General features: G+C 46.1%; 2 protein-coding genes and 1 pseudogene across 11 annotated transcripts in view; 2 read left to right on the forward strand and 1 right to left on the reverse strand.

Annotated features, from left to right (window-relative positions):
* The window catches only part of Arhgef11 (Rho guanine nucleotide exchange factor 11), a 116997-nt gene that overhangs the window by 81327 nt on the left and 12794 nt on the right, over positions 1 to 22876 (forward strand). For 5 of the 10 annotated variants that reach the window (XM_037206743.1, XM_028857633.2, XM_037206748.1 and 2 more), the window contains 13 exons: positions 3260 to 3334; positions 3552 to 3653; positions 4879 to 4980; positions 6973 to 7015; positions 8788 to 8884; positions 9000 to 9122; positions 12738 to 12761; positions 13805 to 13949; positions 14208 to 14307; positions 15034 to 15063; positions 19398 to 19524; positions 22470 to 22649; positions 22752 to 22799. In XM_037206743.1, the coding sequence (XP_037062638.1) occupies positions 3260 to 3334; positions 3552 to 3653; positions 4879 to 4980; positions 6973 to 7015; positions 8788 to 8884; positions 9000 to 9122; positions 12738 to 12761; positions 13805 to 13949; positions 14208 to 14307; positions 15034 to 15063; positions 19398 to 19524; positions 22470 to 22649; positions 22752 to 22799 (1196 nt within the window). The remainder of the gene's footprint in view (positions 1 to 3259; positions 3335 to 3551; positions 3654 to 4878; positions 4981 to 6972; positions 7016 to 8787; positions 8885 to 8999; positions 9123 to 12737; positions 12762 to 13804; positions 13950 to 14207; positions 14308 to 15033; positions 15064 to 19397; positions 19525 to 22469; positions 22650 to 22751; positions 22800 to 22876) is intronic. The other 5 variants (XM_037206744.1, XM_037206747.1, XM_037206745.1 and 2 more) reach the window with 3 other exon arrangements.
* Positions 5002 to 5515, reverse strand: LOC114683359 (annotated as a pseudogene).
* Positions 10427 to 11211, forward strand: LOC114683349 (60S ribosomal protein L6). Its single transcript, XM_028857643.2, has one exon. The coding sequence runs from the start codon at positions 10491 to 10493 to the stop codon at positions 11046 to 11048; it is 558 nt and encodes a 185-aa protein (XP_028713476.1). The 5' UTR covers positions 10427 to 10490; the 3' UTR covers positions 11049 to 11211.

Genomic DNA, 22876 nt, shown 5'->3' on the forward strand with positions numbered 1-22876 from the left:
GTACCACCTAAAATTGTTCCAGCCTCACCAAATATCACTTCACCTGAAATCACCCAATCAACCAGTGGTAAATTTCTTACCCTGGAAGGCATTGGTGTGAGGAAGTTCAGAGGTGTTATTTCCAAACTATCACTTTTTGATGAATCATTTTAGCAGTAGTAAAGGTCAAGAACAGTGTTTATTGTAATGAAGTAGAATCTATTAGTATTTAATTGATTTTTTTTCATTATAAAATGAAATTTTATAATGTAAGCTGGGCATGGTGGTGCACAGCTTTAATCCCAGCACTTGGGAGGCAGAAACCGGTGGATCTCTGTAAGTTCAAGGCCAACCTGGTCTACAGAGTGAGTTCCAGGACAGCCAGAGCTTTGTAGGGAGACCCTGTCTCAAAAGGGGAGGTGGGGGGGAAGGAAGGAACTGTATAATGGGAGGGTTTTTGTTTTGTTTTGTTTTAAAGATTTTGTTTATTTATGTGTATGAGTATTTTGCCTGGGTGTATGTCTGTACCACATACATACTCAGAGGCCAGAAGAAGGCATCAAATCCCTTCGAACTAGAGTTACACATACGCATAAGTAAAAATAAAATAAAATCTAATTGAAAAAAATACCTAAAGTATACAAATACTGTAAAAAAAAAAAAAAACTAAGAGAAACTTTAAAAAACAGCAAGAAATCAAAAACTCAGTTAATAAATGGGCTAATGAAGTGAAGAAACAGTTCGCACAATATGGGATACAGCCGGGTGGTGGTGGTGCACGCCTTTAATCCCAGCATTTAAGAGGCAGAGGCAGGTGGATCTCTGTGAGTTTGAGGCCAGCCTGGGCTACAGAGTGAGTTCCAGGACAAGCTCCAAAGCTACACAAAGAAACCTTGTCTTGAAAAACAAAAAACAAACAAATATATATATATGGAATACAAATGGTCAATAAACTTGAAAAGATATTCAACTTCACTAACCATCAGGGAAATTAAGATGTTGAGATCCATCTTATCCCATACAGAATGGCAATCATTAAGAAAACAGGTAACAGGGTGGTGAAGGTGTAGACTAAAGGGAACCCTTATATATTGCTGGTAGTATAAACTAGTCCTGGCCACTGTAGAAGTCAATATGAAGATTTCTGAAAAACTAAAAATAGGTCTACTGTGTGACTGTCATGTGACACTATTTCTGGGGCAACCTGAACAAACATCTGCTTACCCCAGATAGAGAACAGACGGCAGACTAAAGTATGGATACCACCAAAGTTTAACTGGGTGAACTTGAGTTTTTATTGGTGTTACTTATGGGAGTATGGGTGAAGAGTTAGTTTTAGGAGCAGAAATATTCAAAGATAGAGGCATCATCAAAAGCCCACCCTAGCATGAAAGCTGGAAACCTAGAGTATAACTTACAATCAACTTGACAAGAGTGTCTCTTCCAGGCCTGAGGGTGTTTCTCAGCAGTCTGTTTTTCTATGCCTGGGGAAGGAGTGGCCTGGTGCATTTGGTCAGCCCCAGGACTTTCCTGAAGCTTCTGAGCTGTTTACTTCCCAAGTCATAAGGAGCTTCCTGCAGGATGGACTGTTTGATCTTAGAGAATATTGCTTTATAACGAATGATGGTCTGTACCACTCCAGATTACAGACACTTGCACGTCCATTTTTACAGCAGCACAGTTCACAGTAGCTGAGTTATGGAACCAGCCTTGGTGTTGAGCAACAGAGGAATAAAGGAAATGTAGTGCGTGTACACTGTGGAATTTTTCAGCCAAAATGAAGAACCAACTCTTGTCATTTGCATAAAAATTGATGCAAATGGAGCTAATTATAAGAATAAAAACAAATTAAAAGAGACAAATAGCGTATGTTTTTGTTCGCCTGCTATTTTTTGGCTTTCTGTAGATATAGAAAATCATGTATTGTGTCTGTGACATGACTGTCCCCAGAGACAAAGGAGACCAACAGGAGGAAGAGGCACAGGGGAAAGCATGGAGCAGGGGAGTATGCTGGATATCCAATAGATACTTGTACAAACACTTCCTTTAAATAAATTTATTTCTAAAAAGTCTCCGCGAGCAAGCTAAAATCTGGTCTTGTTGGTGCTTCTGCCAGAGCCTAGGGATCTAGATAGCGTGGGCTTCAGAGACTGGGTGATTCAAGGCTGGAGGGTCTTGGACGTGTGAGAGGCTCTCAGGGCCTCCCTCTTCCAATACGTTCAGGGTCTTTCAGTCATTCTGGGGTTAGAGGTAGGTGGCTGTCCAGAAAAACAAGATAAAGGAAAGTGTTAGGGAGAGCTCCTTGAGAAAGAACCCGAGTAGAGTAGGTAGTTCCAGAGCAGAGCCTTCTTAGAGAATCACTAAAGATGGGGCAGTGCAGTCACTAGAAAAACAGTGATGATCCCAGCATTTGGGTGGCAGAAGCAAGAGGACCTTGTGAATTTGAGGCCAGCCTGGTCTAGAGAGTGAGTTCCAGGACAGCCAGGGCTACATAGTGAGACCCTGTCTCCAAAACAAAAAAACACATTTGGTAACTCAGGGAACCTTTAGAACAATCTGATGTATAAAGCATTTGAAAAGTTCATGTAGTATGAAGTCTCTTGGAGTCATTACTGGTATGTCAGTTAGGATTAGTATTTTATTAAAATTCATGGAAAAAGAAAAGAAAAAGAAAAACTGGGATAAAGGGTTTGTGTTTTAACAGGTAATAAGGATCTACCACAGATTGTTAGAGCAGACAAAGGAAATAATGCACGTTAGTTAGTGTTTGAGGAGGATCAGCCCCGTCCTTCCTCACTGAGGGAGAGCAGATCTGCTCTGATGTCTCTAGCAGTTACTACTCCGTATGCTTGCTTGTCCACACTAGTCGGCAGCGCTGTGGTGGTTGCAGGATGAGATTTGGAGAGTGTCTTTAGGGAGAACGGTGGGGATTTGGTCTGTTTAGGAAACCACAAGTCTCCAGCCCAGTGGTCCATTAGGTGCTGTCAGCTAGCTGTTTGTTAAAGGACACTCGTTCCTCATCCTCTGCAAACAGAAAGAACCTTTTCCTGTTGCCCATCTTCCTGTGTCATGTGACCAAGCAGTTCTGTGTGCGCTGTGCCCCACCCAGAAGCGGTTGTCTTTCTGCAAGTGGAAATGGATACATCTGTGCGAACCTGGAGGTGCCGGTAGACCCGAATGGCCTCTCTAGAGCTAGGCCTAAAGAGATGCCACTGAGGGAGTTGAATCCATGGCTTCTGTAATTTCTCATCTCTACGTCTCAACTCTCTTTCTCCTTCAGGGTGTAGATCAAAGCCCAAAGCCTCTGATTATTGGCCCAGAGGAAGATTATGACCCTGGTTATTTCAACAATGAGGTAACAGTTTTCTGGTTTACTCCTCTTATCTTCCTCCCTTGCTTTCCTACACTGCCCTTGACTGGAAGCAGTTTGATTGGCACCAGCTATGAAATGACCCTATGGGAAAGGAGGCTCAGCTAACAGAGCCCAGAAAGTAGAGAGTGTGAGAAGAAAGTTGGCTTTCTGTCCCCTATCTCTGTGCCTCCTAGCCATTCTCAAGTTTTCTGCCTTCCAGAGCGACATCATCTTCCAAGATCTTGAGAAACTGAAGTCACATCCAGCTCACTTGGCAGTTTTTCTGCGTTACATCTTCTCTCAGGCAGACCCTGGTCCACTGGTGAGTCACAAGTGTCAGTCTTGCTTGAGTGCCTGCTTGTGACAGCAGAGAGAATCTCCGACCACTGTGCCTGAGCTTTCTGTGTATCTAGTTTTTATGTCAGATCCATAGGCAAAGTCAGGCATCTCAAGGACAGACAAAACAGATAAGAAGATGACACCTGTTGTATCATGTGGCTAGCCATTCCTGTACCCTGAGAGATATCAAGAAGACCTAGGCCAGGAACACTGTCATTCTCCATCATTTTAGGAAGTCTTCAGAGTTTTTAAATGAAAGTAGATACAGACTGACTGAGGAGTTGAGAGAATCACCCTTGCAGATTTGCAATGTGGCTATAAAGCATTTTAGCAGGAGCAAAACACTAAAGAGTCTTCCATGTGAGGTGATGGCAAGAAGAAATACCAGCAGGGCTGGTGGCACCTTCCTTTAATCTCAGCACTCAGGAAAGAAAGGCAAGTGTTCTCTGAGTTCAAGGCCAGCCTAGTCTACAAATGGAGTTCCAGGCCAGGGCTGCCCAATAAGACCTTGTCTCAGGGGCGGAGGAAAGGCATTTGAGGAGATGGATGAAGTCCACGGTGCCCCAAGGTGATGCACAGAGCATCACTTACAGCCGTTCTCATTCCTCCTAGCTGTGTAGAAACAAGGGTTGGTTGATGGTAGAGGAAGGCTGGTGGTGTGTTCTCCAGAGTATAAGGAATGAGTTGCGGTTTTTTTTCTTTCTGGAAATACCACAATTAGAGTCCAGAATGAACATTGATTTGAACAAAGGGAATTCATTGAATACCTGTTTGTTAGTCCCAAATGCATCTTAGTCTCAGACGCATTCCTGAAAAAGACAAAGCATATCACCAAGAGAAACAAAACAAAAGCCCTCCAGGAACAATATATAAACAAGTGAAGACACCACTAACAATGTCAAGTGTGCAAGGAGACAGAGTAGAGGAATGATCGACCTGAAACATGCTCATGGGAAGGAAACTGAAATTGTTTAGGTTTTCAGCCTCAACATTGTTGACAGTTTAGACTGGAGAATTCTTTGTTGTAGGAGCTGATCTTAATTTGGGGATATTTAGCCACTTACTGGATCTACCCCTAGATGACAGTAGGAACCACTCCCTAGTAAATTCAGCAACTCAGAATGTCTTGAGACATTACCAGACATCCTCCAGGTAACGTCAGCCCGATGAAGATCCACTGCTCTAACCCAGTTTCTCTGTCGTTCCAGCTTTTTTATTTGTGTTCAGAAGTTTATCAACAGACAAATTCCAAAGATTTCCAAAGAAGTTTGGGGAAAGACATCTGGAGTATTTTCCTAGCGAAAACTGCGGTAAGGCTGTCATGGGTTGGATTACAATTCCATACTCTGCATCACAAGCAGAGGAAAACCAAACAAAATATTCAGGCCAAGTAGAGACAGGTTGTTTTGTTTTGTTTTGTTTTAACAAAAATGTGTTTCTTGGGCTGGTTCCCACTCATCTTGAACCAGGTGTGTCCAGTGCTGCTTCCTCCTGGAGGAGCATCCTTCTGTCAGCCTTGCTTTTCCTTCTATAGGCTGACTGGACCCTGGGGCAGCCAACACACAAGACTACTGTTTGTGCATGGCTCTTAATCTCTGAGCCATCTCTCCAGCCCCTATGTGCATGGCTAAAGACCACGGGGATTTGATAGCATCCTGGGCATTTCCCATCCATAAAGTAGGAATCGGGGCTCTGCACCAGGTGCTTTTTCCTCTCCTCCTCTTCTGGAGAGGGATGAGGGAGATCTTTTGCAAGAGGCATGTTCTCGTAGGGAGGTCGTCACCACCAGAAAGCTAGAGACAGGTTTTTAAAGACCTTTGCTCTCTAAGAAATTAAGATCCTGGATTCTGGTCCTGCCTCTCAAAGTTCTACTTCCACCAGGGCTGGGGATGGCTCAAGGGCTAAGAGCACATGTTGCTCTTCCAGGGGACCCAGGTTTGATTCCCAACACCCACATGGGAGTTCACAAACATCTGTAACTCCAGATCCAGGGGATATGACCCCCTCTTCTGGCCTTCACAGGCACTAGCCACCCACATGTTGTACAGACATACACACAGGCAAACTCCCAAACACATAAAATAAAATATTTTTTTTATTTAAAGGATTTCTCTCCTCTGTATGTCTCTTTATTTCCACATATAGAATGTACACTACCTTTCTTCACAATATGTAGAGATAGAACAGTGGTTCTCAACCTGTGGGTCTTTCGACCCTTTCACAGAGGTCGCCTAAGACCATCAGAAAACACAGATATTTACATTACGATTCATAACAGTAGCAAAATTACAGTTGTGAAGTAGTAACAAAAATAATTTTATGGTGGGGGGTCACCACAGCATGAGGAACTTTATTGAAGGATCGCAGTTAGGAAGGTTGAGGACCGCTGAGGTAGAGGGTTCTAACCTCTTTCCAAACCTTGTCTGCCTTTCCTTTCCTGGGTGAAGAGACAGGCCCAGGAGCATCAGGTGATCTGGGTCAGTGGGGCAAGGAGAGTGCAAGTTTCTGAGATTCAGCCAGACTTGCTGTCATCCCCTAAAGAAGGAGTCGAGAGGGAAAGCTTGTAGTGTCTGGGAGGAATGAGCCTCCCTGCATCTGAACTGGGTTCTCAGGGAAGTATCAGGATCCTGCCTGGAACATCTGCCTGCAGATGACATTCATTATCTTGACTTTATAGTCTGATCAACTAAACTAATTCCACAATGATTTTATCTTCTTGCAGCTGGCTACGAGGGCTAATGAGGTTAGGGAAATTTGGTTTTTCTTGGTGTTTTGCATTTATGCCTTCAGTGGGTCTTGAGGAAGGAGGTTAAAGTGCCAAGTACTCTCTGCCATCATTTACAAAACCGCATCAACATCCAGCCACATGGCAAGAGATTTAAGGGCACATCCAGAGTATCATGCTAAGTGCAGGACTAGGTGACACAGCCAGGCAGTGGTGGCGCACACTTTTAATCCCAGCACTAGGATGGTTGAGACAGGAAGTGATTTGGCTAGGCAGAAAAAGGAATATAAGGCGGGAGGAGACAGGAGCTCACTCTCTTACAGAGGCTCTGTCAGGCTGAGGAGCTGGTGAGGTAAGAGGTGGTGGCTGTGACTTGCTCTGCTTCTCTGATCTTTCAGCTTTCACCCTGCTATCTGGCTCCGGGTTTTTATTATAAGACCATTTAGGATTCGTGCAACAAGAGGGGAAGGGTAGGTATACAAGAGAACAGATAGCATCATCACCAGGTCCTGTGTACCTGTCTGGCTGCTTGGTGCTTGCAACCTCATTACTTCTGCCCCCACTCTTTGTTTTATAGCCTCTCAGAGTGAAGATCCCTGAGATGTTGCAGGCCGAAATCGGTAAGTTGACTCATGGGTCAGGTTGCCTTTTTTAGTGCCCTTTTTATACTGAACTCTCGGGAGACACCAGAGACAAAGAGACAGAGTCCCTGTCCCTGGGTAACTGTCCTGTACTAGGAGGCAGAATGCAGAAATGGTTACTCCAAAACACTTCACACTTAGAACAGGCATGATTAGACACCACCCTAGAGCTCACTCTGCCCTATCACAGGAGGATATTGGATCGGCATTAGGAGACCTGAGCTCATTTCTGCCAGCTTTCCATGGGACCTCTGGACCTTACCTTGTAGGCTCACTTGTATGAAGAAGAAATTAAACTTAACCAAGGATTTCTAAGCAAGGACAGATTGATAAAGGTAACTTGTAAAATTACAGAGACCAAGCCTTACTCCATCCTACCTGCTAAGTCAGAAGCTCTGGAATATTGTTTTGAGTGGATTTTTCAGTTGGTTGATTCTAGGGTGGTTGGGTTTTAGTTTGCTAAGTTCCATAACAATACAGATAACAGGAGTACCAGAGTCAGAGTGGGGACCAAGGACTGGATGATAATGCTGTGCCTTCCAATTCCAGAATAGTTGAGGCAGTGTAAAGAAGATAGCAGCTTGGGGCTGAGGATGCAGCTCAGTTGGTAGAATGCTTGCCTAACATGCACTAAACCCTGGGTTTGAATCCCAGTACCCCGTAAACCAGGTATAGTGGCAAACCTCTGTAATCCAAGTATTCAGGAGGTAGAGACAGGAAGATCAGAAGTTCAAGATCATTCTTAGCTACACAGCACATTTCCAAGGCCAGTCCAGGATATATGAGACTCTGTCTCAAAAAAGAACACCTTGAGAAGTTAGGCACAGGTAGTGTTTTATAAGCTGGAACTGGGAGTCTGCATTTGAAAAGAAACAGTTAATGGCAAAGACACAGGGAAGACAACCTACATGTACACACAGAGCAACTTGCTCAAAAACAGACTGAGAGGCCCAGCATGGTAGCACATGCCTTTATTCTCAGCACTCAGAAGGCAGCAGTCAGAGCTCTGTGAATTCGAGGCCTGGTCTACATAGTAAGTCCCAGGACAGCCAGGATTATGTAGTGAGACCCTGTCTTGAGAGAGAGAGAGAGAGAGAGAGAGAGAGAGAGAGAGAGAGAACAAGAGAACAAGAACACAAACGAGGTTGCCATTTCCAAGGCCTTGGGCCAGCCTGCACGATGCTAGATGGCAGAACAGGACGGGCACCCCTCTTGGTTCCATGAAGTGTGAGAGGCTTCTGGTTTTTTAGGCCTTTGAAATGGTGTCAAGGCAGTAGAAAGAATAAGTCTATAAGAAGACTGCTTGGTGGTGTCAGCAGACATTTAAGCATATACCCAATGAGAAGGGGCTTCCGTATTTCCTCTCATGAAGCATTAGATATCCAGAGAATAATTTTGTCCTTGACTTTGATAGGACCAGAAGAATGATTCAGTCTTAAGCCTGGCAACTTAAGTTCACTTCCTGGAATCCATAAAGGTGAGAGGGGAGAACCAACTCTACAGAGTTGTCCTCTGACCTCCACATGCACACCACAGCACATGCAATAATAAGTGAAACATGTTTTTAATTAACTAAGAAAGAAGACATTGTCTGGGTGAAATGCAGGCCTCCACTGCTTTCAGACTAATGGGCCAAAAAGCCAGTTTTTCCTCGCAGCCTCACAGGATGCAAACACCACTTAAGGTGCTCAGAAGTTCTCTCCTCCTCCCCCAACCTCACCTATTCTGCCTTCCCTGCCCTCCCACTACAGACCTGCGCCTGCGGAATGGCGAGGAGCCTCGAAGTGTTCTCTGTGAAGCTCAGGAGGCAGTCATGCTGGAGATCCAGGAACAGATCAATGACTATAGGTTTGCAGAGCCCCTCAGTGTTCTCTGCGCCTCTGGAGTGTGTGTCTGACTTTCCCTTTCTGTGAACACACATGTTCAGTATAACATGTGTTTCCCTGTTGTATCTCTGGTGTAGATCAAAGCGCACTCTGGGGCTGGGCAGCCTCTATGGTGAAAATGACCTACTGGACCTGGATGGGGACCCTCTTCGAGAACGCCAAATGGCTGAGAAGCAACTGGCTGCCCTTGGAGATATCTTGTGAGTATCCGATTTCACTGGTACCTCTGAACTTCCCAGAGAGGTTGGCAGATCTTGTAGGACTGTTTTCTACTTCCCTCTACATCTTGCATGATCTCTTTGACCAGAAGACAGGAGATCCTGCTGCATTTCTTGTGCTGAGGGCTCCACTCTCAGGCCTAGAGCTCTGACGACAGTTCACTGGTGGTTGTGACAACACAAGGCTCCAAGAATACAGTGAGCTTTCTGCTTCCCCTTCTAGCCCTGTTACGATCTTCCTCCTTCTTAGCCTCTGAGTTCATGGCTAATACTCAGATGAGACTGCAGCCTGCCCAGGGAGGGAAGTGTCTTCAGGAGTGGTCAGGACTGGCTTCAGGAAAGCGGCCAGTTTTTCACAAGCACAACAGAAATCTAGAGCACCTTCCTGGGAGCTTCGGCACAGTTCCTCCTGCTGTGCTGTTTTCTCTTTGTTTTTCATTTGATTTCATGTATGTGTGTGTTTCGCCTGCATGTATGTCTGTGCATCATGTGCATGCAGTACCTACAAAGGCCATAAAAGGGTGTCAGATCCCCTGTAGCTACAGTTACAGACAGTTATAAGCTACCATCTGTGTGCTGGGAATCAACTCAGGTCCTCCAGAAGAGCTGCCAGTGGTCTTAACCACTGAGCCATCTCCCCAGTCCCTCGAGTCCCGTTTTCTAAAACATGTGTTGAATCCCAGGGCAGGATTGATGACTGAACTTCTGAGCCTAGAGAGCTTTTCTTCCCGGTATTGTCTCCTGCTCAGGAGTGACCCTAGTCAATCTGTTCTGTCTCTTTGGGCCTCACATACTAAATGACAAAAGTTAGCCTGAGTGACCTTGGTAGTGTCAACAACATGAGCCTTTCCATTTGGCAAGTATCGTATGTGTGTCCACTGCGCCAGACACTTGTGCATGCGGCATCTAGTAGACAAAGTGGCCATTTCCTTCGTGGGGATTATGTAATGATGGAAGGAGACGGCACTATGTGAGAAGTGAGTGGACTGGCAGTGTGTGTGAGATGCCACTGTGGAGGAAACAGAACAGGGTACAGACAGCTGGAGTACCGGAGTTTTAAATAGGCCAGCCCAGGGGAGCTACCTGGGAAAGAGACTGACCAAATCACCCTTGACATCTGGGAAAGAGCGTGGCAGAGAGAAGATGTCGGGTAGAATGTGCTCAACACTGAAGAACAGTAAAGGGAGCAGTAGAAAGAGCAGAGAGAAAAGTAAGGGATGGAGCCAGGTCACGGGAGAGGCAGCGCGGTGGGGAAGACTGTAGTCTTCACTTAGCAAGTGAGGAGCTGTTGGAGCTGCAGGAGGCTGCACTGTCCTGGTTCGAGGGATCGGCAGGTACTCCCGATCTGCTATGTATTCCAGAAAGGCCTTGTACAAAAGAAAGTACTCAGCGGCCAAAACCAAGGTTGAAAAGAAGAAGAAAAAGGAGAAGGTCCTTGCTACTGTCACAAAACCGGTTGGTGGTGACAAGAACGGCGGGACCCGGGTGGTGAAGCTTCGAAAAATGCCCAGGTATTATCCTACCGAAGATGTGCCTCGGAAGCTGCTGAGCCATGGCAAAAAGCCCTTCAGTCAGCACGTGAGAAGGCTTCGGGCCAGCATCACTCCTGGGACCATCCTGATCATCCTCACAGGGCGCCACAGGGGCAAGAGAGTGGTTTTCCTGAAGCAGCTGGCCAGCGGCTTGCTACTTGTGACTGGACCTCTTGCCCTCAACAGAGTTCCTCTGCGAAGAACACACCAGAAATTTGTCATCGCCACCTCTACAAAAGTTGACATCAGCAAGGTTAAAATCCCCAAACACCTGACTGACACTTACTTCAAGAAGAAGCAGCTGCGCAAGCCCAGGCACCAGGAGGGGGAGATCTTCAACACTGAGAAGGAGAAATACGAGATTACAGAGCAGTGAAAGACTGATCAGAAAGCTGTGGACTCGCAGATTTTGCCAAAGATCAAAGCTGTTCCTCAGCTCCAGGGCTACCTGCGATCTCAGTTCTCTCTGACGAACGGGATGTATCCTCACAAACTGGTTTTCTAAATTGCTAACAACCTAATTAAACAACGTCATGTGTAAAAAAAAAAAAAAAAAAAAAAAAGAGAGAGAGACGGGAAGCCGAGAAGTTCAGTTGCAAGGCTTCTCCTAGAAATCCCTACAAATGATAGTAAAGCAGCAGCCATGAACGTTGTGATAGCTCTTGGTGGAGTTGAGGAACAGAACCAAAGAGAACTTTCTAAAACTTGAGTGTGGGGTATGGAAGAAAAGTCAAAGGAGAGAGTCCAGGGATTTCTTACCAAAGCACTAAAAAGACCATCGGTCACTCTAGGTGCAGTTGATAACACAGGGAGCAGTTTGGGACGTGTTAAGTCTGAGGTCTCTCTGACATGTCAAACTACAGTTCTGAAGACACAGCTGCTTGTGTGACTCTGTCATGTGGTGACAGAGCTGGGCTAGCAGGGGCTAGGGTTACAGCTCAGTGGTGGAGCAGTTGCCTAACAAGCACAAGACCCTGGGTTCCACCTCACTAAAGAATAAAAAACAGCTGAGCCTGGTGGCACACGCCTATAAACCCAGCTATTTTGAGAGACTGAGGTGCCAGGCAGTGGTGGTGCACACCTTTAATCCCAGACTTGGGAGTCAGAGGCCTCTGGGCCTCATGTACTAAATGACAAAAGTTAGCCTGAGTGACTTTGGTAGTGTCCTCTGAGTTCGAGGACAGCCAGGGCTACGTACACAAACCCTGTCTTGAAAAAAACCAAAAAGGGGGTGGGGGCTGAGACAAAATTCAAGGCTTCCCTGAACTACTGAGAGGTTCAAAGCCAAACTTTGTAGGATCAAGATATATAATAATAATAATAATAATAATAATAATAATAAATAATAATAATAATAATTAAAGGTGGAGGATATAAGGATATAGCTCAGAGGTAGAGTGATTGCCTAACATGTACAAGTCCTAGGTTCAACCCCTAGTACTAATGAATAATAAAGAAAGAGGAAAGAGGCGTGGAGAAGACGGGGAAGAAAGGATAGGAAATCTGGATTAGAAAGAAAGTCACACAGAAAGCATGGCCTTTGCAATCCAGCCTCCTGGCCTTCAGTAGTGAGGTGGCACGAATTACTTCTGGGATGCAAGCAGTAGCTGACTGAGCCTGTTGGGAGAGTCTAGGGACCCAACTTACAGTAATTTCTATTTTAAAATAATGTAATTCTTTCTTACCAAATGGGAGTCTTGTGCATCATTTTTAAATTAAATGGGTTTGTGTATAAATAGCTTATAAAAATGTCTGTCCCATAATAATACCCAAACATTGGTTGCTGATGCCTAGATGCGGTCTCCAGGTTTCATCTTGTCCTTCTGATGACTTTGTACTTGACGCAGAGCCGAGGCTGGATTTGCTGTCCCCCTTTGTACTAGAAAGATGCCACTGTCATTGTCATCATTGCCAATTGAATCCTTGAGGAAATAACTCCCACCTCCTGAGCGTCAAAGGCTCCAGAGCTATGACCTTGTGTCCCCTCCCAGCCCCCTCTTTGCTCCAACCTCTGCCCAGAGAACAGCCTATCTCAAGGTCTGAGCCATCTGCTCTTTCATTACAGGTCCAAGTATGAGGACGACCGGAGGTGAGCAAATCCATAGTGTGGTTCATTTGCAGCGTTCAAGGTGGGAAGAAGTGGGGCTGAGCTCCCCTGTGCCTTTTATTTCTGCTCCCCACAAGGAGGTTGTAATGTTCTAGGACATGAGTCTGGGCAGGGTCAGTTCCCAGGTAACTAGCCGTTAACATGCAGGACTGAGAAGGTCCAGATCCTTCATGCATAAGGAGTACTGCCTGGTATATGAGTCTGCTCCTTGGTGTGACAGGCTGGCCCTCAGCTCCTGGCTTCCCAGGCGTGCTTCTGTACGTCTTCCCACAATACCCCTGAGTCTCTCTTCCCACTTCTTTCCCTGAAGAGAGATTTCAGCTCCCGAAGAAATAATGGTGTTAGAATCGGTCTGTGATGGTGGCTCCAGCAGAGAGGAAAAGCATCTCCTTTGTGTTTTTTTTAAATCTTACATATTGACCTTATTATTTTTTGTCAGCCTAAAATGTGTTTGCATTCCCTGCCTGCACACACTTTGTAAGGGAAGAGATGGGCCATGTAGCCCAAGTGGGAGAGTTGCTGTACTGGCTTCACAGAGCAGATAATCTGCCAAATGCATTGTGAGCACAGAGCTCTGGGCAGTTTGATTTGTTTGCGGCAATTAGAGGTGCCGTGACTGCCCTTTCCTCTCTCTTTCTCCTCGTTCTCAGGATGGGGGCAGGCGAAGGCAGTATGCCCACTTCAGACCCCCATGTATATGTCTGAGGGTGTTGGCTACAGACTTAACCTGTCCTCCAGGCCTTAGATTTTAGGGACTTTGTATTCCCATCCCCTGACCATCATCCCTTCAGGGGGAGAGAGTACTGCTTAGATTGCTCGTGGGACCAATGAAGAGCTTTTGGCCAGCTTCTAACTGCTGTCACATTTGGCCATCCAGACTTCACTGTGAATATGTTAGCTCATAAGTACCCCTTTCCTTCTCCAAGAGATGGCTGTGAGGAGATTGTCCTGAGCTGGGTTTTGATCCTTCAACCTTCTATTAAGAAACATGACTTGACCTGGTTCACGACACTCCTGTCTTGCAGTGTTCCCATGGACTTTGCCCTTAATACCTACATGGGCCATGCTGGGATCCGTCTTCCGGAGTGGAGACCCGTCAGCACAGCAGAAAAGGCCCAGTCTGCTCCTGACAAGGACAAGTGGCTGCCCTTCTTCCCTAAGACCAAGAAGGTAACAGAGCTGCCCTAGAACACAGCTGACTTGGAGCAGTCCTCGTGCTGTGTAGACCAGGAAAGCCATTTCACAGCTTTCCCGCTACATCCCCCTCCTTTCTCTAAACCCGACCATAGGTGGAGCAAGTCCATTAGGATAGAACCCTGAGTCAGCTTTCCAGTTATTTGTTTAGGGCCGGTCTTGAACAGGGCAAGAGTGATTAGCAGTCGTATCTGAGTGTTGGAACCACCTCCAAACTAGTGTCTCCTGTCTCAGCAGAGCAGCAATGCCAAGAAAGAAAAGGATGCCTTGGAGGACAAGAAGCGGAACCCCATCCTCAGATACATTGGGAAGCCCAAAAGCTCTTCTCAGAGCAGTGAGTATTCTGGAGAGCAAAAGCCTTGGCCATCCTTTGGTAGAGAACTCAGCTCTTCGCCTACACAGGAAGTGGAGGAGGGGCTTGCTGTGTTTCTGAGAGCTAAGGCCTCAGTCAACCCTGGAGACTGTGGCTTCCTCTTAGTACTGCTGCTTCCCCCCCTTGCCACATCTAGTGCAGTCTCAGTGAGGGAAGGTGAGTGTGAGGAGCCAGAGGGGCCGAGCTTACCCTTGGGTCTCAGTCCGGGAACTCGGAAGCAACTGTAGCTACTGAAGAGCTAGCTCTATGGAAGAACTTCTGCCTTGGAAAGACTGCCCCGGTGATCTGTAGTTCCGGTCTCATCCCTGGGGTTCTGTGATCCTTGTGTTTTGGGCCCTTGACGAGGGGTTTGAGTGACTGATAAGTAGGACCGGCCGGGGTGGGCCAGCTCCATGATGCCATCGGTAACTAAAGCACTGGCCCCCGTTGGTTTCTCATCAGCCGTGTATCAGATGTTTAGAACTGTCAGTGTTGTCAGCCCTGAGCTTCCGTGGGCATCTGCGTAGTGCTTTTGGCCTGCATTGAACTCGGTGGCATTGGGGCAGTGAGGAAGAAGGGACTCTTCCAGATCTGTTTCGGTTTTTTTTTTTGTTACTACCTTTTCATTTTTTAGCTTGATACAGTTTTTATTTTGACTCTTGCAACATTAAATTGACTTTTCATGGTTTACTTTTGTTTTTCTTTTAGCATTTCATATTCCCTTGTCCTCTGTGGAAGGTAAAAGGACCATTTTCTTCGGGTTTATCTTCTCATTAGCATCAATTTTCCACCTCGGAATTTTTGCTGTCCCTTTTCCATCTGGTCCTCTCTGGTCCCTCCTTCCTCCCTTCTTTTCTTCTCTTCATCTCTTGCGTGTTCCTCCTTTCTGCTACAGCTCCTCTGTGGCACAGACCGCTGGCATCTCTTCTTCCCTGTGGTGACTGCCAGACCTTTTACCTTACTTGGTTTCTTCTGGGTGGGAACCCCCTCCCCCAGGTGGGGTTCCCTTGAGTTCTGGCAGAGACCAGCCTTGTCGCTGCAGCTTCCCCTGGCCTAGCCTTTGCCCTTTAAGGTGTGTTAGCTTGTTGTCTCCGTAACAAAGTATCTGAGATAAACAACTTAAAAAGAGGAAGTTTTTGTCTAGGCTATTAGTTTCCAGAGTTTCAGTCCATAATCCAGGCCCTATTGCTTTGTGGTATGGTTTAAAAAAAAAAAATGCATTGTAGCTAGACAGCACACCTTTAATCCCAGCACTCAGTGCAGAGGCAGGCAGATCTCCATGAGTTCAAGGCCAGCCTGGGCTACAGAGTGAGATCCAGGACAGCCAGAGCAACCCTCTCTAGAAAAACAAAACGAGGGGGGGGGGGGGGGGGGGAGAACATTGTAGCAGCGGTGTGTGGCATGTGGCAGAGAAAATGAAGTAGGAGGAGAAGGTGCTAGAGTGCAGGTGTCTTTTTCAAGGGCATAGATCTCCTTGTGACCTCCTTCCTTCTAAGTAGACTAACACCTCCTAAAACACTACCACCTTCCAATCACATCATTAGCTGGGACCGAGCTGTAAACATGCAAGCTTTTGGGAGACTGTGTAGACCCTGTTAGACTGCAGTGTGTACTGCAGGGAGATAGAAACAGGAATGCCTCAGGGGTTCATTGACAGTTAAAATAATAGTTTTTTTTTCTAATTAAATTGCAAGTTGCTAAATTAAATTACAATTACAAAGAAAAAATTATAATTTTTCTTTTATTGTATCACCTATTCCTGCTTAGGCCCTTCAATGTAGTGAAGGGGGATGTTGAGTTGGAAGCCAGACCAGACTACTTAGTTGAGTCAGTAAAGTACTTGCCACAAAAGCATTAGAACTTGAGTTTGATCCCCTATACTCATAAGAAAGCTAGGTGTGCTGGGGCTGGAGAGATACTCGGTAGCTAAGAGCACTGCCTGCTCTCCCAGAGGACCCAGGTTTGATTGACAATGCACATGGCAGCTTAGAACCATCTGTAACTTCAGTCCCAGGGGATCTGAGGCCCTCTCTGGTCTCCAGTGGCAATAGGCACAAAAGTGGTACAGAGAGATACATGCAGGCAGAGCACCCATATACATTAAATAAATTAATTTTTAAAAAGCCAAGTAGAGTGGTATGCATGTGTAATCCATCAGTGAGGAAGAGGCAGAGGGTTCACTGACCAGCCAGCCCAACTGAATCAGCAAACTCCACATTAGTGAGACCCTGTTAGGACAGGTAGACATTTCCTGAGGAATAACTTTCAAGGTTAGGTTACACATACACACTCTCTCTCTCTTTCTCTCTCTCCAAAAACAGTAATTGATATAGGGCTATGAGGGTGGTGCAATAGAGCATATGATCAGCATGTGTAAAGTCCTGGCTTTGATCCCCAGCACAGCAAAAATAATAATAAATTACACATATTAACCCATCAGAAACTTAGAGCCTCTATCAAAATGTCACAGGATCAGGCAAATTTCCATCAGTGAGGTCCATGTGTATACAATTAAATGATATTTTCAAATTATGCATGGTGACATAGTCCTATAACCCTAGAACTTGGGAAGTAAAAGCAGAAGGATTAGGAAATCAAGATGAGCCTCAGCTACATAGCCTGGGCTACATGAAATCCTGTCTTTAAAAAAGGTACAAAAAATGTCTTCTAGGTTCTACAGTAGTTTGTGCATAGAGAAAGAGAATGGAATACAGTCAGATTCTGTTGCTAGAATTAATTTTATGTAAAAATGGCATTTTAAAATAGTATCTTTAGACTTATTTTAAGTTACTGACATATCATGCTATCTTAAGCCATAAAAATAATTCTTGAAAAAAGAACTGTAGATGTGGAAAAACAAAAGAATAGCCCTGAAATCCAGGCCCATCATTGGAACCCAGCTACTCTACCTCTGAGCTGCGTTCCCAGCTCCAGGCTCATAACTGCCAAGATCAGTTCTCATTTGCCCTGCCAAGGAAAGTCTAAGGCACTCCAGGTTCTTCGAAGCTGAGCAGTCCCACTGAAGGAGCTTGCTTTGTCAGCTTGAGAGAGAACAGTCATGCACAAGGTTGAGTAAGGTTGCGGAGCCCAGGAGAGCAAGATAAAGATGGCAAGGGTCTATGTGCTCTCCTTTTTCAGGATTATTTTTCTTATTTTTAATTGTGTGTGTAGGTATGTTCACGTGAATGCAGGTGATTGCAGAGGAATTAGATACCCTGGAGCTGAAGATTCAAGCAGCTCTGAGCTGCCTGATCTGGTTGCTGACGTCGAACTCTGTTTCCCTGGAAGAGCAGTGCATACTCCTTCCATGCTGGGCCTCTTCAGCCCCATACCCCATCCATGTGTTCCTTAATTCAGATTTTATCACTCGGATTGCTTGACTGGATTTGGGCTTCTAAAATTTCTAGGACATCAGACCCCACTGCTAGGAAGGCTCAGTTGACACAATCATCTGCTATCACCTGTTTGTCTGGTTGCTGATAGCATAATTCATGAGCAGGGGGACCGTGGAAGTCAGAGGTCAGCCTCAAGTGTCAGTCCTCGTGAGACATCACCTTGTTGTTTTGTGATGATCTCTCTCACTAGGACCTGGGGTTCACCAATCTGCTAGGCAGGCTGTCTCCATCTTCCTAGTACTGGGATTACAGGCACTTGTCACCACGCTGGCTTTATGTAGGTGCTGGGGGTTCAGCCCTGGTCCTCACACTCATGCAGCAAGCACGTCAGTGAGTGAGCGATCACTCCAGCCCACACAATTCACTTTTTCTTAGTTCCGTTGTCATTCAGAGACTGGAGGAAGGGGAGCAGAGTCTACTAGTGAAACTTGGCTGGATAAAAATGTGCTCCTTTCTGTTCCTCCTTGTTCCGCTGCACTACTTAGCCATACCAGATCTCAGGGTTACACGTGCTTTTTGCCACAGCCACACTCTGCACAGAGCATGCCTAGACATTTTTCAGGTAGCCCATGAGATAGGAGTAGGAGATTCTGCCGTCAGTTTAGGCTATCCCTAGGTTCTTACCTAATCACCCAGACAAGGCCATCATGGGTGCACAACAGACCGTTGAGTTTAGTGACCCCCAGGCCAGATGCACATTCAGTCTAGGACAGGTCCTAGACAAAAGCAAGTGATAGTAACAGCCCTGCTAAACATACACCCAGCCACTTACTTAGAAAGTGTGAGAAAGGGGCCACCCTAGCCATCTGCCTCAAGGGTGGGGCTGTAAGTGTAGAAGAGAATAGACAGAAGTTTTTTGTTCTCTCGGGCTTGGGAATCTTCCTGTGAAAGTCAGATTTTGCAACAAGGAGGTCTGTTTCAGACAAGGAGTCTAAACTGTACATGTAGAATCTCTAAAGTCAGTCTTGATGTCCCCAGTTCCCTGGGATACTTTCCCAAGCCCTGCTCTAACCTCACATGACTCAGGTTTGACTTGAAGAAGAACTCTCTATCTCCTCTCTGGCCCCATTTGCAGGGTTTCCAAGTGTTATGTCTTAGCGTCTCCTCCCTCTCTGTCCCTTGCTTGTTCTTGAACAAGACTGGCTCCCTAAGCTGTTAGCTTGGGAAAAGAGCTAGAATTCAAATACCAGAAGAGAGTAAAGTGTTACATCTGCTCCTAAGAGGTCATCTCTCATCGATTCTTTAATGATGGAGCTCAAAGCTGGCAGGAGGAACGGGATGGAGAGTTGTGGGCAGGGAGGGGAGCGTGTAAAAGGGATAGAAATTTGAAAAGGGCCCGAGATTTGGCAACATGGACAGACTCCATGTAACTGTGTTTTTGGTCTTCCTGGGTTTCTTTTTTTCTTTTTTTCTTTTTTTTTTAAGACCTGCTGTGTGACTTCAGGAAAGCCTAGTCATTGTGTTCAGGTAGAGTGTGAAGAGAAGACCTAGGAAGGGAGAGTGTCCATCCAGGAGCACAGGGCATGCTCAGAGAGGAGTCAGGACTAGACCACGTTCCCTGTCTTCTGGTGCCATGCTTCTCATCTGTGCTTGTTCACTGCTCTGTCTTCTGGGCTAGAGGGAGTGAGGGCCCTGGGACAGAAAGCATAGTACCCTTCCTTCTCTTTTTGCCTGCAGTTAAGCCAGGCAGTGTGAGGAACATCATTCAGCACTTTGAGAACAGCCATCAGTATGATGCCCCAGAGCCGGGGACACAACGACTCTCAACAGGAAGCTTTCCTGAGGACCTGCTGGAGAGTGACAGGTAGCTGTAGCTGGACGGGGCCCACCAGCTGCCCAAGACATAGGGCATGGGCAGGCTTCCGCACTAGGGTTTAATTCCCACTGCCTTGCTCCTCTCCACGAGACTATGAGGTCGCAACTAGAGCCTGCCCACCCTAAGTAGCTGCAGAAAGCATAATGTGTTGACAATTAGGCCCGTGGAAGGTCAGGAAGGCAGCCTCCAGATTGACCCCCTAACTACTGAGCAGCTCCATCCCAAAATGGAGCTGCTGGATTACATTATCCAGCAGCCAATCAGGAAGCACTGGGTGATGTGAATAAAAGACTTTGGAGGGGACAGAGGGAAGTCTTGGAAAATAAAAGACCCAGAGAGACACAAGAGTCTTTGCCTATTAAGAAGAAAGTTTAAGCTAGGTGAGATGTCGCACACCTTTAATCCCACCCAGCACTAGAGAGGCAGAGGCAGGAGGATCTCTGTGAGTTCCAGGCCATCCTGGTCTATGTTGTCTCTGGAAAAAATAATAATAATTTTTAAAAATGCTTAAAAAGGCGTTTCTGCTGACACTTTTAAAGACAAGCAATAACTGGGAATGAGTCATCTGTCTCAGCAGACCATAGCGTCAGTTGGCTCAAGACAGATGATTCTTCCCTTGGAAAAGAAAAGGAGGACAGGTGTGGTGACACGTGTCTGTAATCTCAGCACTCCAGAGACTGAGACAGGAGGATCACTAGGAGTTCAGTGCGAGTCTAGGCTACAAAATAAGACCCTGTCTCACAAAGGGTGGGTCGGGATTGGACTGTCTTGTTTCTGCATCTCCGTCAGGTATCAGGTTCTAAACAAGGATGTGTGTGTGTGTGGTTTACACACATGCTCTGAGATTTCCTTGCTCCTGACTGCCATGCAGCTGTCAAGTCATAGCTACAGCCAGCTTTAAAATGAAGACTGCCTCTAGTCAGAAATGTCTGTGAGATTCCTCAAGTTGTTCTTGAAGTGCAGTACTGTAGCCTTCTGTATAGGAAAATAATCCTGTTGTACAATCAAGCTACTGAGGAACAGAGGTAGACAGAGAGGCAAGTTCGAAGGCAGCAGTGTAGATATTGGAGCCATTTTGCCTTTAAAATAACCATCTAAGTCAGAATTCTTGCTTGAATGCAAGTTTATTCTCTCTGTTTTATATTAGCCCTTCATAAAACTTAGTGCAGGATTTAGCCATAGTAAGAGTTGACCAAGATTTTAGAACAGTAACCTTTAGACTTGTACTGTGGAGAGAGGTTGAATTCTAACATCTGTAGGTAAATTAGATACAAATTACAGAATTGCTGTGACAGCTGTGATAATTTGGATATGTCAGATATTTAAGTTTGGGAAACGTCAATACCTTGAGAAAACATTTGGAAACACTTACAAACTTGCACTCTTGCCCTTGCTAGGTAAATCTGCTCTACCTGAGACAGTCACCAAAATCTTAAAAAATAAAAATGAAATCCAAAGCAGAAGCCTTTGGATTTTTTTGTAAATTCCTCAGCAATCTTGGGAGATAGTGTGCACAGGAAGACAGTTTAGATTGCTGTAGATACTTGGCAAGTGTTGAGTGCCCAAGCGTTCTTCTAGGAAGTTCCAAGGCTTTGCAGCCCTCTAACCCTACTGGAAGAGGTTTGTAGTGCTGACTGAGGACCCAGGAAACAATGTGAGTTGATCTGGATTAGAATTGTTCTCGTAGCTTTCTGAGGGGTACGTTCAGTAGGACATCAGTGGTCAAGATGTTTGCAGTCCTGAAGACAAATTCAGACCCTCACGAGGTGAGCTCTGTGCTTACTCCTCTGAAAGTGTAAATGAAAATTCAAGGTACTTGGCTCCTTGTTGCAGCAGCCTGCTTTACTACCAAGTGCTCTCCAGACATCTCAAGGCCTTGTGTGGTTCCAGGCACAGAACAAAATATAGATTAGTAACAAAGGACCAGCCCAGCAGGGCATGTTGATGCATCCAGGGGCATCTAGGGGTCAGAGATGCCCACTGTGTTGAGGCCGATGCACTGCAGGACTCAACAGAAATCAGTTCTCAGTTGTCAGCGTCTCACCAAGCCCCAAGGATGCTTGTTAGCCAAGCAGGACATCCAGAGATGAAGCCCTGCCTGTCTAACCCAGCCCTGGAAGCATTTTCCCAGCCATTCCTCCCTGGAAAGGAAATAGAAGCACCTTTAGGAAGGGTGCTGTCAGAGTAGGGAAAGGAGAAATCTACGTCACAGCTAGAGATAGAGTGCTTCAGCAGACAACATCTTCTGACACACAGCCTGGGGAATTACAGAACCAAGCTATAGGAACCGTAACTATACCTCCCACAAAGAGGATCAGAGTCAGAGAAGAGAGTAGCTGGTCCAGAACAGGCCATGGGATGGCCTCCAGGGCAGTGGACCTTATGGCTCCTGATGAAGAACTGTAGTATCCATGGGTCTTCTGAAAGGATCATGGTGTCCTAGGCATCTGGACACACCACAAAACTGATGCTCTTAGCCTCGCGGTTCTCAGCCTATGAGTCGCAACCCCTCTGGGAGTTGAACGATGATCCTTTCACGGGTGTTGCCTATCAGATACTTAGGATTCATAACAGTAAAAAATGCAGTTATGGAGTAGCAATGGAAATAATTTTGTGGTTGGGGGTCACCGCAACATGAACTATATTAAAGGGTCGCAGCATTAGGAAGGCTAAGAACTGCTATCTTAGCTCCTGTCTTCACCTTGCTCATAGCTCAAGGTGAAGAAGACAAACTGTCCAGTAAGACCACCAAGGAGAGCAGAGAGTCTGTAGAGCAGCCAGAGTGGCTTGTCACTGTGCAGCTTCTGGACCCTAATGTTTGGGCCTTTCAGGGCCAGGTGGAAAACCTGTGGTATTGAAGCACCTTTGAAGTGGGATGACAAGTAAAAGCTAGCCACAGTGTCAGGTCTCAGTTTCCTGTCCCTCTCTGGCAGTTCACGCTCAGAGATTCGCCTGGGCCGCTCTGAGAGCCTCAAGGGACGGGAAGAGATGAAGCGATCTCGGAAAGCAGAGAATGTGCCCCGATCTCGAAGTGATGTTGACATGGATGCTGCTGCTGAGGCCACTCGTCTTCATCAGTCAGCCTCGTCCTCTGCCTCCAGCCTCTCCACCAGGTGAGTAACCTCCAGTGGACTCTATTGCTGGTTAGTGTGGTTAGATGTTTTATCGTCATCATCATCATTATCATATATTCAGAGCTGGTATTTTCTCCTCAGGTCTCTTGAGAACCCAACCCCTCCCTTCACACCCAAAATGGGCCGCAGGTGAGTGGTGAGCATTGTGGTACCTCTGTTTGGTATCTCTGGGGCACATCTGTGTTCAGCCACCTTCACACATCTAG

Source organism: Peromyscus leucopus, chromosome 6 (assembly GCF_004664715.2).
Source record: "Peromyscus leucopus breed LL Stock chromosome 6, UCI_PerLeu_2.1, whole genome shotgun sequence".
NCBI lineage: Eukaryota > Metazoa > Chordata > Mammalia > Rodentia > Cricetidae > Peromyscus > Peromyscus leucopus.

Bases quoted from the DNA above. Each gene is read 5' to 3' on its own strand.
- LOC114683349 (XM_028857643.2), top strand. From the start codon at position 10,491: ATGTATTCCAGAAAGGCCTTGTACAAAAGAAAGTACTCAGCGGCCAAA.